This window comes from Podarcis bocagei (genome assembly GCF_964188305.1).
Source record: "Podarcis bocagei genome assembly, chromosome: 9".
Taxonomy (NCBI): domain Eukaryota; kingdom Metazoa; phylum Chordata; class Lepidosauria; order Squamata; family Lacertidae; genus Podarcis; species Podarcis bocagei.
In genome coordinates, this window is record NC_138134.1 from 53,965,878 (window position 1) to 53,980,835 (window position 14,958).

General features: G+C 37.9%; 1 protein-coding gene across 30 annotated transcripts in view; it reads right to left on the minus strand.

The window, feature by feature from the left end:
- Positions 1-14,958, minus strand: part of ANK2 (ankyrin 2) — a gene marked incomplete at its 3' end in the record, with an annotated part of 325,504 nt that overhangs the window by 38,822 nt on the left and 271,724 nt on the right. For 11 of the 30 annotated variants that reach the window (XM_081208031.1, XM_081208029.1, XM_081208013.1 and 8 more), the window contains 4 exons: positions 12,752-12,854; positions 11,475-11,578; positions 3,647-3,871; positions 636-790 (listed from right to left, as the gene is read on the minus strand). In XM_081208031.1, coding sequence (XP_081064157.1) covers positions 636-790; positions 3,647-3,871; positions 11,475-11,578; positions 12,752-12,854 — 587 coding nt within the window. Of the gene's footprint in view, positions 1-635; positions 791-1,919; positions 2,019-3,646; positions 3,872-7,764; positions 7,801-9,268; positions 9,311-11,474; positions 11,579-12,751; positions 12,855-14,958 lie in introns of all 30 variants that reach the window. The other 19 variants (XM_081208039.1, XM_081208040.1, XM_081208034.1 and 16 more) reach the window with 6 other exon arrangements.

The window sequence follows — 14,958 nt, forward strand, 5'->3', positions numbered from 1 at the left end:
AAGATTTGTGAACTCTACATTCAGACTATGTTCATCTTCCTTATTTGCCACTATGGCCTTACTATTGAATGTAAATGTGGTTGGCAGAAGACCACACAATGTGTTAGGATTGCTATTAAAGGGTTTCTTCAGATTTTTGCAGTTTTGTCCAGAATAACAAATCTGTATCATAAAAACTTCATGTCACTTGGATACGCCAATAGATCTTTCACTTAGTGCAGGGAGATTTGACCACAAATTTGCAAAAATGGGGAAATATTAGTGAGAATTCACAAAGCTGCTGGTAAATGTGTTTGTCTTACCCATGAGTCATTTTAAACTGTTCTGACTTACAGAAAGAAGGCAAACGCCACAAGTTTTGATGTTCTATTTGTCTTTTCTACTTGTTCCATCATATGCCAGGTTAACAGACCGAATGGTCTTGCACACAAATATTCATTGGCCACATGGCATTGTACATGTCAGCTCGGTGGAGAGTTAGCCACACAGAAACTACATATAGCAAATATGCATAGCAAATGCATGCAGTAATCTATTTGTGGTTGCAGAATAATGTTTTTATTTATTTTTTAAGTTCATTATCATTTCCTTTCTGTGGCTTTCAGACTTTTCTCATTTCTTAGCACACTGTGTACCTTCATCCATCCCGTTTAGGATTTCATTCAGCTCATCCTCTGTAAATTCACAGAAATGCTCCTTCCAGTTGTCTCCATTCTCACTGCGCAGGATCACCAGCTCCCTTTCTTTACCACGTAGAGCCGCAAAGTGAGGAATCTCAACAATCACAGGCCTATTACAGCAACACAGCACGTTAAAGGACTGTGCCAAATGGGCAGCAAATCAATACAAGTTTTCTCAGTCTGTTACAAAGTGACCTGGAATACGGCCGGCTTCTTTGCCATTCCTGGATACGATCCTGAAAAAAGCATACTAGAACCACTTTGGCATTATATAGCTTGTTGTTAGGACCAGTGAGAAATGTACTCCCACTTTTTTATATATATAAATAAAAATCACACAGCATCTATGGTACTTGCCAAAGCAGTAGGGGCTGGCATTGGGGCTGTAGAATTATAAACTGGAATGAATAAAGCCCACACATTTGAAACTTGTTTTGATGTGTGGAATCCTGTGCAATCACATTTATCATGCAGAATCTACTGTTATCTATGTATATACATATATGGACACATTAAAGAAAAAATATGATTTATAGGAGAATACAAATCTATTTAAGAAACAGGCCACATCTGTCATCAATCTGCATTGATTTTATATTGGCTCTTTGTTTCAGTTGACATTTTCCAGACTCCTAATTTATAGTGAAAATGCCCAAATGATTATTCTATATTAATCTACAAGCGCAAAATCAAATTTCTGCTCATTGTGTCCATATTGTATATATGTTTCATCATAACTTGTGTTTCCCATTTTTGCAAAAACTATAAATACATTTGTGTATCAATAGTCTCACAATAATAACTGAATTACATAGGCCATCTTGTATATATCATGCTAAGTTCTATGTTATATCCAATATATAACATATCACCGTTGTGTTGGTGACAATAGAGGCAAAATATTGTACAGTAGATTCCTACAGTTCCAGTCCAGGTTGCTTTGCGACAGACGTCAAGCACACAACAGCTATAACAACTGTTACATTTCACAGCTAGGAAGTTCTCATGCTAAATCATAAGTGGAGTTCAAGGAACTTTAAGAAAAGGTACAAACATATCACCAAAACAAAAACCACATACCACAAGGGCTGGAAAATGGTCCACTAAAGGTTAGGTAAATACAGAATTTAAAATCATAGAAAGGGACAATGTCATGGGCACAATGACATAAAAATAATATTGCAGAAGGAGAAGAATGGGAAGGCCAGCATCCATCAATTTGTTTTAAGTCTCTCCTACCCAAGAAATTTGGTCCCTGGAGGCCCCAGCTGAAGGATTCGGCTGACCAAACTTTCTCCCTCATTAAGTGGGGGAGGAGCCGTAGGCAGGTGAAGTTTACTGAGTACATCCAAAGCAGCAGTGAAAGAAAGAAAATAAATAAGCTTTTATGTATTTTGTTTTCCAGAACCCCAGTGCACTGTCTGCTCAAGAGTGGAATTAGGCTGTACACTGAACAGGTTTCTGCCTTGATTTGTTTAGGTATGCCCCACTGATCCTGATAATTCATAAAAAGAGCTCCCCAGAATTTTGCAACCTTATCTTGTCCTCAGTAGGTTCAGTGGTATGCTAGCCTTGCTTCTAATATTAATGGGAGCAAGATCCAGTCTTCAGGACTTATGAGCAAATGAATTAATGTAAGGCTTGGCTTGGCAGGAAGTGTTCAGTGACTTTGATTTCACTGCCAGGACGCCACTCAGGAAAGTGCCAGCGGTGTAAGACGTGCCCTTGAGAAATGGTATGTAAACTCTTAGTACATGTGAGTTTCCATAGACATTCCCCACTAGGCTGAAAGGGTGGGGGGGAAACCAAAAGTTGTTGAGTTTACTGTGAGTGTATTGGAAGGAGGAGAAACAGGTAGATAGAGGAAGAGAAGAACTGAAAATACAAAATGTGACAGCAAAGGCTTTCCTTAGTTTGGGTTTGATGCTTTTCTTTAAATAATTTTCTAGTATTGAAGGGCGCTTTTGTAAACCCTAAAAGCGACCCCTTTATCACAGATGTGCATCTACCCATCTTTTCAGACTTAGGAATCTTCTAGTTCCTCTATTGAAACGCAGCAACAACAAAATAATGAGTTAAATGGTTGATGGTTTTTCCTCCTATGCTGCATTCTAGAGATACATCCCATTCTTTCCCCAAACCCCATTCTCCAGAACTAAATGTTAGTTAAGACAACTGGCTGAAAGTCTAGGGACTACAGGGCCTTAAATTTGCTTCACGCTGGATTTACGCTGTTCCTTTGACATCTTCATCCTTTTATCCATTTTCAGCTGAAGCCATTCGCTCTAAGCAGAGGGGGTTTCCTTTGATCATCCATTTTTGGATGCCACCATTGGTAAGGGAAATTGCTGATAAAATAAAAGTGTTGAAAACTGCTGGTTTCAGCAGAAAATTGCTAAAACAAGTGCAGCACATCTGATCTTTCTGTGGGGTACTGCAGTAGAAGGAATAAAATGCAGCCCCAGAAAAATCATAGGTTTGTGCTTCCCAGGCAGTCCCAATTACTGAGAAAATATCCACTGAGAGAACACAAGTCCCCCTTGAAAGCAGCTTTAGCTTTTCTTGCATCTTTCAATAGATGTTATATTTACATTTGCAACATTTGTGCTATTTTCATTTTACCCTTAAAAGCGAATATGTAATTAATTGACTGCAATCACGAAACGATTTGTGCTTTAAAAGCCCAGCGTGGATTAAACAGACTTATTCCAGGAAGCACACTAAACCTTGAGTTGTAGCTACTGGTGCTTTAAATAAGGGGAAAAAACAAAACAAGCTAATTGAATTATTGCTGGCCTAACAGTGTTGCGCTTTTCACTGCAGAGCCCATCAGCATAAAATAAATCAGACACAACATTTTCACTTTGAGCACTGAAGTGCTGAGCCACCCCAGAGTAGATCACAAAACGAAACCATCTTTGTCATGTTTTTTAAAATTATCTTGGATAATTAAAAAAAATTCTTACCCAAGAAACTGAGCACCAGAAGGCCCAACTTCAATTAAACGGCTAGCCAGGCCTTCTCCTTCCACCATTGGAGGCATTGTGGCCAGTCTATGACGTTTGACCAACCGGCAGGTAACTCGTGTTGGAGCAGTGCACTTCCGGGGTGGAATAATTATTCGAAGTCCATTGTGTCTGCAACCCCGCATAGCACCACCTCGAGCATCCACCATAAAACTGACGAGGAAACTGAAAATTGGGAGAAATAATGCAATCTGATTTGGAAGTCAATCATAATGTTCGTTACTAAATGTCCATTCTTACTGGCCTGTGTCAACTAAAATTATGTGCTGTGTGCTACCCTATATCCACAGCTTTAGATATTAATTGCAATGAAGTAGGTGTGACTATTACTGTATCTCTTTTCAGTAATAATATAAATAGTAATCAGACCTAAGAAGATAACATATATGTAAACACATGACAGTTAAGAGAAATGCAGAGAGACATGATGTGTATTCCTCAGCCTGTAAATATCTCATTTCAACGGGTTGCGTTATGCAACTGCCCACAAAATTGCAGTCATGGTTGGCTGTGCTGGTTTGTATATGTCCATCAGAAACATAGTAAAATAAGATTAGGAATAACACTGAATACAAATAGTATTTGGATACATAACAGATACTGTAAATACGAAGTCCATTTCAATTTTTGTAGATTTTGTATCTGGTGATTGAAATGAGTAAAGATTCTAGGACAGCAGGCCAGATCCTTATCTGAACCTAGCCTTGTGGGCCAAATCTGACAGTAGGCAGGGTCCATTTGACATCTCAGTGATGCCATGCCAGCTGATTGAGAACTCTGAAGTCCCTAAACTGTTGGACTTCAAACCAACATGCAGAGCTTGCGAAGAGTCTGATGTTTTCACTTTACCACCTCTCAGCTAATAGGTGGTAGAGGCAAGGCCAGCTTTCTACTGGAGTTGGCCATGTGAGAAAGTTCCCTGCAGGGAGCTGACTCGCACACCCTTTCTGGCAGGCTTTGGTTTTACTGCACATCAGCTGATGGAGGGCAGAGCTGGAGCCTGCCTTGCCAATGCACAATCAGGTCCACACTTTAAGTTGTGCATTGGCAGCGGTGTCTCTACCTGTCCCCACACTGAAGTTGCATATGATGCCAGATGTGGGGTGGTGGCACGATTCAGGGGAAATGGCCTTGCAGGCTATATTTGAACCCCTGGCAGGCAAAATGGGGCCAGAGGGTGCATAAGACCTATAAGACCTTGATTTGTTTTCTTAAAAACTATGAATGAAAGCAAGCAAATTGCTGGTATTCTTTAACAGCTGGCAAGATCCCCACCAAACGATTAAGGAAATGTGACCATAAAATGGGCTAAAATTGGAGAGAAAATGCCAACACTATTTTCCCTTCCCAGTTTTCTCTAATGTTGCTTCCCCTTGTTTCCTGCTTTCTCCCATCCTCAGTCCCTTGAAGCAAAATTGCATCCTTTAATACCTTATACAAATGTTTATCAAATACAATACATCACTCTTCACAATCAGAACCTTTCCCCAGTGAGATCTACATGCAGTTATAACAACCCTCCAAGCTAATGGGTGATAATTAGGAGACACGATTCGCCATCCTGAAGCATGCCATGCGCCCTACACCTTCCCTATTTCACCTCTCTAAGGCTGTCAATACTTTTTCCAAGCAGGGTTCTTGCCCCTCAACATCCTCATGAAAAGGAAATGAGACATTATGGAACTTCCAGCTACAGCGACAGAGATTGTTTCACCTTCCGAATTTTCATTTTTTGTGTACATCTCTTAAAAACACACACACACAAAGTTGGCAACTCTACTTCCTACAGAGAGTGCAATTCAGTGTGGTGATTCTGCCAAATTGTTTGTATGCCTCTGGTCTAAATGTGCAAATGTGCTATTTCTTTAGAGATGGAGCTTCTTGGTTTTAACAGGATAATGACATAATTCGGGATGCTATTTACACACATTCTCTCTGAGCTGTTTCAGTTAGATAGCATTGAATCTTGAGTTTCAGTTTCCCTCCTACCAGCACTTATGGGTTGATTTTTCCTTTCTTAATTCAAAGGTATAATTGATGTACTTGTTTTCATAATAATTTAATATGTAAATATATTATTCTTTCTAAGAGTAAAACATTATTCTGGGGTATGTGTCATAGGCCAGATGATGCAATGAAAATTGCAGACATTCTGGTTCTCTGGTTCTTCCTAAACATTCTCTTTGGAGTGATCCCTAAACATTTCAGAATAATTTCTAAAAGGTCACACTTTATATGCACTAATATAAATATAATTCATAATAATTTATTATATGCAACCAATTTTCATAAAGGCATGGAATATCACTTTTGGATAGAAGGATAAATAATTATTTTCAACAACTCAACCCTACATCTAAAAATGATATAAACAGCAGGAAGGGTCATGCACAACTTTTCAGGGAGGTTTAATTTCAAATGCACAGAACTTGCTTTCATCTGTAAACCTCTGCTCCTACAAGAAAAGAAGCTATATCAAATATGATAGTACACATCTCTCTCTCTCTCTCTCTCTCTCTCTCTCTCTCTCTCTCTCTCACACACACACACACACACACACACACACACACACACAGGGCTTATCCAGTTGGCCCCTTCTGCTCCCATGACATAACAGAAAGACTGTCCATGGAGATATGGTAGCAAAAAACTTGCAGAGCTGTACTCATAGTAGGCAACGGGAAGGTTGCGGCATCTATGGATAATTATGAATTGGATGTTGATGTTTGCATAGCATCCAGCTAGAGGTCAGAAGAGGCTAGACACTGCTTTTAGCCCACTTCTCATTCTTCCTTCTTACATACTACCAGCCCAGAGGATGATCCTGGTGGTTAGCTTTCTCCTCCTTAGTTTCAGCATTGCCTTTGTAGAACTCAACAGGGGGGAGGATGGGGAGAAAACTAGAATTTGTTGGATCTGGCTGCCATCGCCTCTAGCAACTGCCTTCTGTCCTACCAGCCCCAGTAGGCTGGGAGTCCTATAGTCACACCAGAGCAAATGAAACTATGGTTGTAGTCTTTTTACTAATGAAAACAGGCAAAAGAGACAGCATGCTACACACAAAGCATTCAGATATGCTGGTACATTTGAATTAGTTGGTTAAACAGGCAGGCAGACATGCTTCTCATCACCCAGCTGGGAACAACAGCCCTCAATAGACTACATCCACCACAGCCTCACACAGGAGGTCTTCAAATTGTGATTACCATTTGATGCAGGGAAACAAGGAGATAGCAGCAGACAGTTAGTCACAGTGAGGAATATTAGATACAAAACAGCTTGATCAGGTTGCTTCAGCATTTTTATCAAGTTTGCAAATAATAATAATGCAGCAAAATAGTTGTGCTGCATTTTAGTGGGACAGCAAAAAACTAAGAGACCAATCAAACGCCTACTTAAAATTAGTGGGCATGTTTCTCCTTGCATGAAGGCTACTGAATAGAATTCAAAATGTTCTTTGAGAAAGTAAGGACAGATTTTCTCTCGATAAAGGGAGAAATGCATTTAGTTATGCATGATAACGTTCCTTAAACTTCAAATGATGTATGCATTTTTAATTACATGAAGGATTTCAACTCAAGACTTGATGGCTCCAGGCATCTGCAATATGGTTACAACACACTATGCATCTGAATTTATTGAAGAAAATCTGAAATAGAGCTAACGATTTGTAATGCACAATTCTAATTGTAGACTGAATTTTGTTCATGTAAAAATATTGCAAGCCTAAGGACTGCTTTTAAATTTCTCCAGTTACTTTCGGTATCCAATTAATAATTGCTTACAATATTTTTGTGAGGCTGGGAGTGTGGGAGAAAAGGACTGTATATGACAAGATTTTGGAGGTTTCTTGCGGGGAGACAATGTATTTCCTTTGTACTCTTCAAAATGTAGGCTGCTAACATATTCAACAGACAGGCAGAAATCTTTCTCCTATACTAAGCAATGAATGGCATCAATGCACCAGAGCATCCTGAAGTGAATAAACGAAAAGGATGACAGAAGAAGGAAGGCAAAAGGAAGGCAAGTATTAAAAATGAAATTATATATAAGTTCACCTGCTGTTGTCATGGTCAAAACATGGAGATGAGCGGCTGCAACAGTAGCAAAACAAAAAAAGAGTGGATGAATAAATGAAATAAAAGGAGGAAGAGAAGCTGTTTTAACCTACAAATGGAGAGATGTAAAGTGAATATGTAAACACAGATTACAGAGAGAATATATATATATATATATAGGTGCAAAGATGAATGAAACAGGATGTCCCTCTCTGATCTCTGCTGATTGGGGGGGGGGACTCAAGTCCTCATTGCAAATTTATTCCACCTCCAAAAAATATGGAGGCCACACAGAAACACTTGCCTGTATCAGTGTTCCAGGCAGCTCCATATGTGTGCAGACTCTGTGTGCCAGATGTATAAATAGCAGGGAACAGTTATGCTTTAATGCATCTAGTTCATGGGCAACTGCATATGGAAATAGCCTCTTCAACGGTGTATCTTCCATATGATACAGTTAAGAGCTTTTCAGTGGTCTCCATATGGCAGGCTATAAAGCTTTAATCCAAAGGTAGCCAACATGGTGCCTTCCAAATGTTATCGGATTATAATTCCCATTATAACTAGCCACTGGCTATGCTGGTTGGGAGTTACTTCAACTATATTGAGAAGGCAACACACTGGCTACCCCTGTTTTAATCAGTCATCAGGTACTTGGAATGGACAAATGAGTTCTCTAGAGAAGGTTTTTTTTCCATGGGCTAAAATAAACCAACAACAGCTGCAGCACAAATTGGGTGTCAAACTCCTAACACTGAACATAGCACCACACAATTCTGAATTCACTGCACAATCCTATGTATATATACTCAGAAGTAAGCAACACAATTGGGCTTATTTCCAGGAAAACACTATAGCATCACAGTCTTGGTTATATATCATTGAAATTTAATTCTACTGAGAAATCGTTAACATTAAATGCATTGAGCATTGATGTCAGTAATGTATTGTTATGATAGACCCATCTTCACTCTTAGCTGCCTTTTTTCATTCCTGCCTCCCTGAAAAAAACACCTGTTGATTATCGTTGAATTGGCCAGTATAGGCCCATTTCCATTCTGATTTCCAGATTAACATATTTGACATTAATTATATTCTTTATTTTTTCAAGTTGTTCACATGTTCATATTAGGGTTCATTTTTGTTTATTTTTCTGACTTATGTTCCTTGTTTCCAATTTCTTATCCTATCTGCTTCAAAATTGATGCATTCATTGCCATAGTTCCCTTGTCCGTGATTATGAGGGGAAATTGCATCTTGTTATTTTCAAGGATATGAAACTGCTGTTCATAAGAAGCTTTTTTAAAAAATAAAAAACTTTATTGTAGGAAGTTTAGAAATACTTTATTAAAGGAACAGCACAGAAATACTATTTGGTTTAGAAATACTTTAAAAGCTTATATGTAATTTTATTTTTATTTAAAGAGCTTCCAGCTGCTAGGTCCTGTTTCCACTGCTGTTTGTGAGAATACCATACTGGGTTAAAAATAAATAAATCAGTTACCTTGTTAGCAGTGATCCAATCTCCTTTTTTGAAGACAGGCAGCTAAGAATGATAACTCTAATTATTTATCAACTTTATGCACCAGTGCTACATTCCCTCCATAATCCTCCCACCTCCATCAAAAATGAGATAAATTTGGGAAATTATCATGGGAATTACAATATCCTGAGTTTCACAATTGAATATCTTTCAGAAATATTATTCACTAATTGGTATTGGCCATGAGAATAATGGAGAACCAAAACCTTAGATTATCTGTGTGAACACTCATAGTAAGAATCAAACGGTATAAAAAACAACAACCTACCATGCAGTCCAGCCCGCACTGACAAAGGAGACTTACCCAACCAATATAGTTCAATTTAATCTGTACAATCTAGCGGACCATTCAGATGTTTCCCTGTAGAAGTGTGTTGAGGAGATACAGATTGTGTGGGCAAAGCCTATGCATGAAGAGCTTGTACTCCCATAGGCTCTGTGCAGATAACACAATCAATGCGTGGATACTGGGTGTCAGGGGTAGCAGGTGAGATCCCAATTCATCCTTCACAAATTAATTACATGAAGATATGTTTTCTAAACAAGCTTTAGGGCCTTCCCCTTTAGTCTAGTGCTCTGTTTCAGGCATGAACTTCAGAGCTTCTCCATTTCATTAGAAGTAGCCAATTTATACCTGCATTCTCTTCCTTTGTGGAATAAATGAATGCATTTTTTGCAGGCACACATACATACGTTCTCTGTGCACTGAGGTAGTTACATGGAGAAGCTCTGAAAACGGAATACATCATATGCTGATACTTATTCACAGAGTAAACTTAATTGAACTCCATATATTTTTGCCTATTGCATTTATCTTTTGCTTCCAAGTTTAAAAAAAAAAATCTAGCTGATATTGTGCCATCATTTTACCAAGCACACAGCTGGTTGCCAGTATACATCAGTTCTGATGTAAAAACCATCTGTTCATTCCAGTCTTTTTCTTCCTCTTGCCACTCTTTCTAAATGCATCCAAACTGTTGATAGATATAACCCTGTTCAAAATTTGACACTATCAAATTGTATTTTGTAATCTAAGGTATAATACTGAAAGACCCAGCTCTTCGAAGTACCATAACATCAAATTAAGATAATTGATAATGAAACTATGTTATTAAGAACATTATATTTGCCAGATTGCTTAAATGGGTGTGGTGCTGGTATCCCTTCTCTCTTGACATTTTCCATGTCCTACAGATTCTAGCTCTAGTCAATTGTTCTTCACATCTAGGTGATGCAGGAGTTCCAATCTTGTGGAAACATGTGTGGGCATTTACGCATGCATAGGCTCTTGATATGCACATGGCAAGTGATGTGCAAGACATTGGGGGTGGAGTCAGCTGTGTACTCTCATTGCCCTGTTTAATCAAAAGCAGCTTATACATGACTGAATAGAATTTTTATGGTTCATTGTCTCTTGAAGCCTTCCCCTCTAAACTGATGAAGGCCTCCTGAAAGCAGCTAAGAACTGTGATTGTCAATTTTATCCATTATTACAAGTATAAGAAACTGTAAAACTGGATGCCAAAACTGCACCTTTCCAAAGGTACTGACATTCAGTGGCTCAATTGGGTATTTTGTGGACTTTACACTTTAGATGTAATGTATATTCTCCTCTTATTTTGAAATGTAGTAATCCATTACTGTTGAGTCTGAGAGTCCTCCTGTCAATTATGCTGAGTGAAGCCCTTGACTTCTGCCCCAAAGTCCCACATGAAAGCACCACTGATATTTGCTTCAAGTGGTAATATCTTCAATAGAAAATGGTCATACAAGGACTGAGCCTTAACCTGCTGAAATCTGGACTCCCAGTGATTTCAAGATTCAACATTATATTCAAGAGCTTTAGGTCTGGCTTAGGGCATGTCCACATTACCAATTTGTATTTGTTTCAAACAAGTTTAACCACCATTGCTTCAAAGAAATTTGTTGGGATCTGCAAAAAAATATTTTTCATTGACTGTTGAAGTCACAAATTATTTGGGGTGTGGAGTCGTAATGCTACAAAATGGCTTCAATATGAAGTGTAATGGGGTCCTTTAATCTGAATGGTTAGAACTTTTGCATTGAAACAATAACACAGGAAAATGCACATCCAAAATAAGCATTAGTTCAAGCTGATGAGATTCTAATTATTATCTTCCTTTGTCTTCTGTTGTGTATTACTTACCCAGAATGAACGGGGCTAGCAGAGAGAGTGACATTGTCCAGGTTGTCAGGGCTCCAGCTTAAGCGATAGGAATTTCTCTCACCTTCTTTGGCCAATGTGGATACCTTGAAATGCAAATAAATTTAACTTTTATGTTTTTGTACCTTTGTTCTTCTCTTTATTTACAACACTGAACCAACCCAAACCAATGTTTTCTATGCCTCTGATGGAGTCGGTTCACAAAAAGCTATAAAATGAAAGTGAAAAAGGTCATGTGTGTAATTTAGTTAACGACCAACTAAATATACTTCTGAGTTATTTATATATCAAGCTCTACTCTGGAATCACTGTGGCAGCATTTAATTGCTCCTAAATGATTCCAGCCCAAAGGATTGTCATCCAACTAAGTTATAGTCAGAGTAAACTCAGTGAAATCAACTAACATAACTTGAGTCCATAGATTTAACTGGGTCTATGCCGAGTATGCCTTAACTGGATACACCCCTGTAGCTTCTACCACTAAAAAGTGGCTACATAAAACAAGTTATCAATTGCTGAAATGGTGGAACATGCTCAAATTGTCCAAATATGAGAACAAAAAAGAAATATATAAATATTTGAACTACATTTTTTACCATTTATTAATTTTGGGGGAAATCAAAACAACCTAGATTTGCCTCACCGTGTCCTAATGTTTCTTGTGCCAGTACTATTTCCTCTGTCAGTTAATTTCTGTCAGAAAATTATAGAACCTGGATATACAAGACTTATAGTCATTCCTCTCTTTAGACATGTATATTACTTCAGCTGTGAAGCACATAGATAATATTTATCTTCTCAGAACAGTGTATATACCTCAATTGGGATAAATGTGATTGCAAAGGACACTGACCCCCACCAAAAAAAAACACAGCTATTCAGAGAATGCACTTTCAAATAGTGTGTCTTATGAAGCAGTTATCTGCCTTATACTAAGTGGAAAATAATCTCTGTCCTCATTTGGAAAACCTAAGCAGCTGATGAAATAAAACTGCCAAAAATTGGGTGAAACTTTGCTGTAGATGTATTTAAGCATTTCTTTCATGCTACCTTTTTTTGCTGACAGCCATAAAACAGTATTGTGAATGATACAGAGGGAAATTATTCAGCTAGACAACATTATAAAATCAGGCAAGACCCAAGAAACACAGAGCAGTTGACAGTTCACCCAAACAGTGACAATGCATAAAAGACAATTAAGAATGGCAACATTAAAGTTACCAGTTTGAGAGGTTTGCAAAGCTACCATAACATCTCACCTGGTGGCTGGGAATAACAACCGTGTCATCAATCATGGCGCTGTCTCTCAAGTAGGAGGCGTGGCTCAGAGTATGGGACCTGTCTGAACTGAAGGATCGTAGGCTGGTAGGTTGGCAACATTATCAGCAGTTGAGATGGTGTTGTGAAGATGGGATTGTGGGCAGAGCAAAGGAGTGAAGAAAGCATGCTATTAGCAAATAGAGTGCAACTTCCAGGGGGATGATTTAAGCACTCCAATAAAACCCTCCACTCTTCCTCCCCCCCCCCAACTTTTCTTCTCTTTTCTCAAAAACATTGGAATCCAACAGAATCCCATCTGTTCAATCTACAGTATGGAAATAGTTTGAAGTAGTGACCCTGTGGCTTAATGGTTCCCCTTATTCTTAAAAGTAACAAGCAACCCATTCCATCGTTCTTTGTCCTGTTGAAATATATATATTTCACTCATAATTTTAAGGGAATTCTTCAGGAAGGAAAAAAATGAAGTAAGTTCCTCTGACAAGCAACAGTGTGCTACTTAGTCCCCTGGAAGGTACACAGAAGGTAGCCAGCCATATGCTCTTTTCATAGTGCACAATTCTGCCTTTATATACCAGCAGAATTTATAAACAAGCAAAAACAAAACAAAACATTGTCACCTTTACGCCACCTTTATATGCACAACATATAAAATCATTTGCAGTAGCAATGATAGATGCAAAGCAAAATAAGCTACTTTCGTACATCAACTAATGGCTTAATTGAACTAACTGCTATCGCCTCAAATATCAAAATGCAAACATACTAAGCTACATGGAGTTTCGGCTATAATTATGTACCTCAAATATTGATTAAGAAACTTAAATCACTGAAACTATTACCAAGCTATAGTTCATATATTTGTATTTTGTGCGCAATACTTAATATGTTTCCAGTTGCCTAGTAACATAATAATGTTAGGAATGAATTAAGATTGAAGAAACAGTTGAGTAGCAACATTTATTTACACAGCACATTTTACTACCTCAGTGTTAACTATTAATGGATATTAAACTTATAAATAATGGAAAAAAATATTTCCCATCATTAGTACATAAGTATATGTAGCTTACTATATATATATATATATATATATATATATATATATATATATATATATATAATTTTTGATATGTTCTTAATAGTTCTTATATTGTGATCTGTGGTTGCAATTCTGCATGCAATGACATGTACAGAAATCCTGTCAGTTTTGATTGGATTAAACTGAACTGAACTGATTTCAGCCGATTGATTGATTTCAAGCAATGGCTTTCCAGGGACCCTAGCTTTCCTCCCATGAGCAGAACAGAGTTCACAGAAGAGGGTTTTAGTGCTTGGGGAATTTTTGGGAATGGCATAGGCTATAGTGCAAAGGGCTGCTGATGGAGAAAAACAGCAGAGAAGCAACTTAGGATCCAAGTCAATGTCATCAGGACATTTCAGCTCTAAAACTGTATGAATATCTTCTAGTCACATTTTAACTGCTGAGGTATGATATGCAATGGAATCCTAAACATGCTTACAACACATGTGCCTCTGTGTTAAAAGGGAGTTAGTCCCCAAATTTGCAAAGGCTGGTAATAGCAACCCTGCATTTTTTAATAAACCTCGGAAGTGACAATAGCATAATAACTGTTACGTGTGTATCATTTATAACTGAAGGAAGTTGAGCTAAGTCAAGTTGTGGGGTGAGTTTTAAATTAAAAACAAATAGAACTGTTCCTTTAAAAAACAATGTAAGTGTTAAATAAGTGGATAATATCACGTCTGTTTTGGCCACGAAAACTTGGTCCTCAGAAAAATTGCTTGGCCTTCATTCAATTTTATCCTTTCTTTTAAAAAAACAAAAACTTCAGTAGCAAACCCCATTCTTTATAAATTATTGAAGCATCTGGAGCACCAAGATGCAAGGTTGGCAAAGGACCCAAAATGATGCTTTGTTAATTGAACGTTACAATAGTTAACATCATCCAATCAACCAGACGTATGTAAGGCTGAAATTACTACAGGCCTTTAAAGATGTTACTTGGTTTTTCTCTGGTGGTTGCAAACCACAACAACTGTAATTCATTCAGGTTCCTATCTGGATCATGGGTCTTGGTTATGCATATACCCCATTTGTGCAAAATATGGACTTTAGCCATTGATGGCTGTACAAAGTAAACAAAAATTAATGATAAATCAGGGG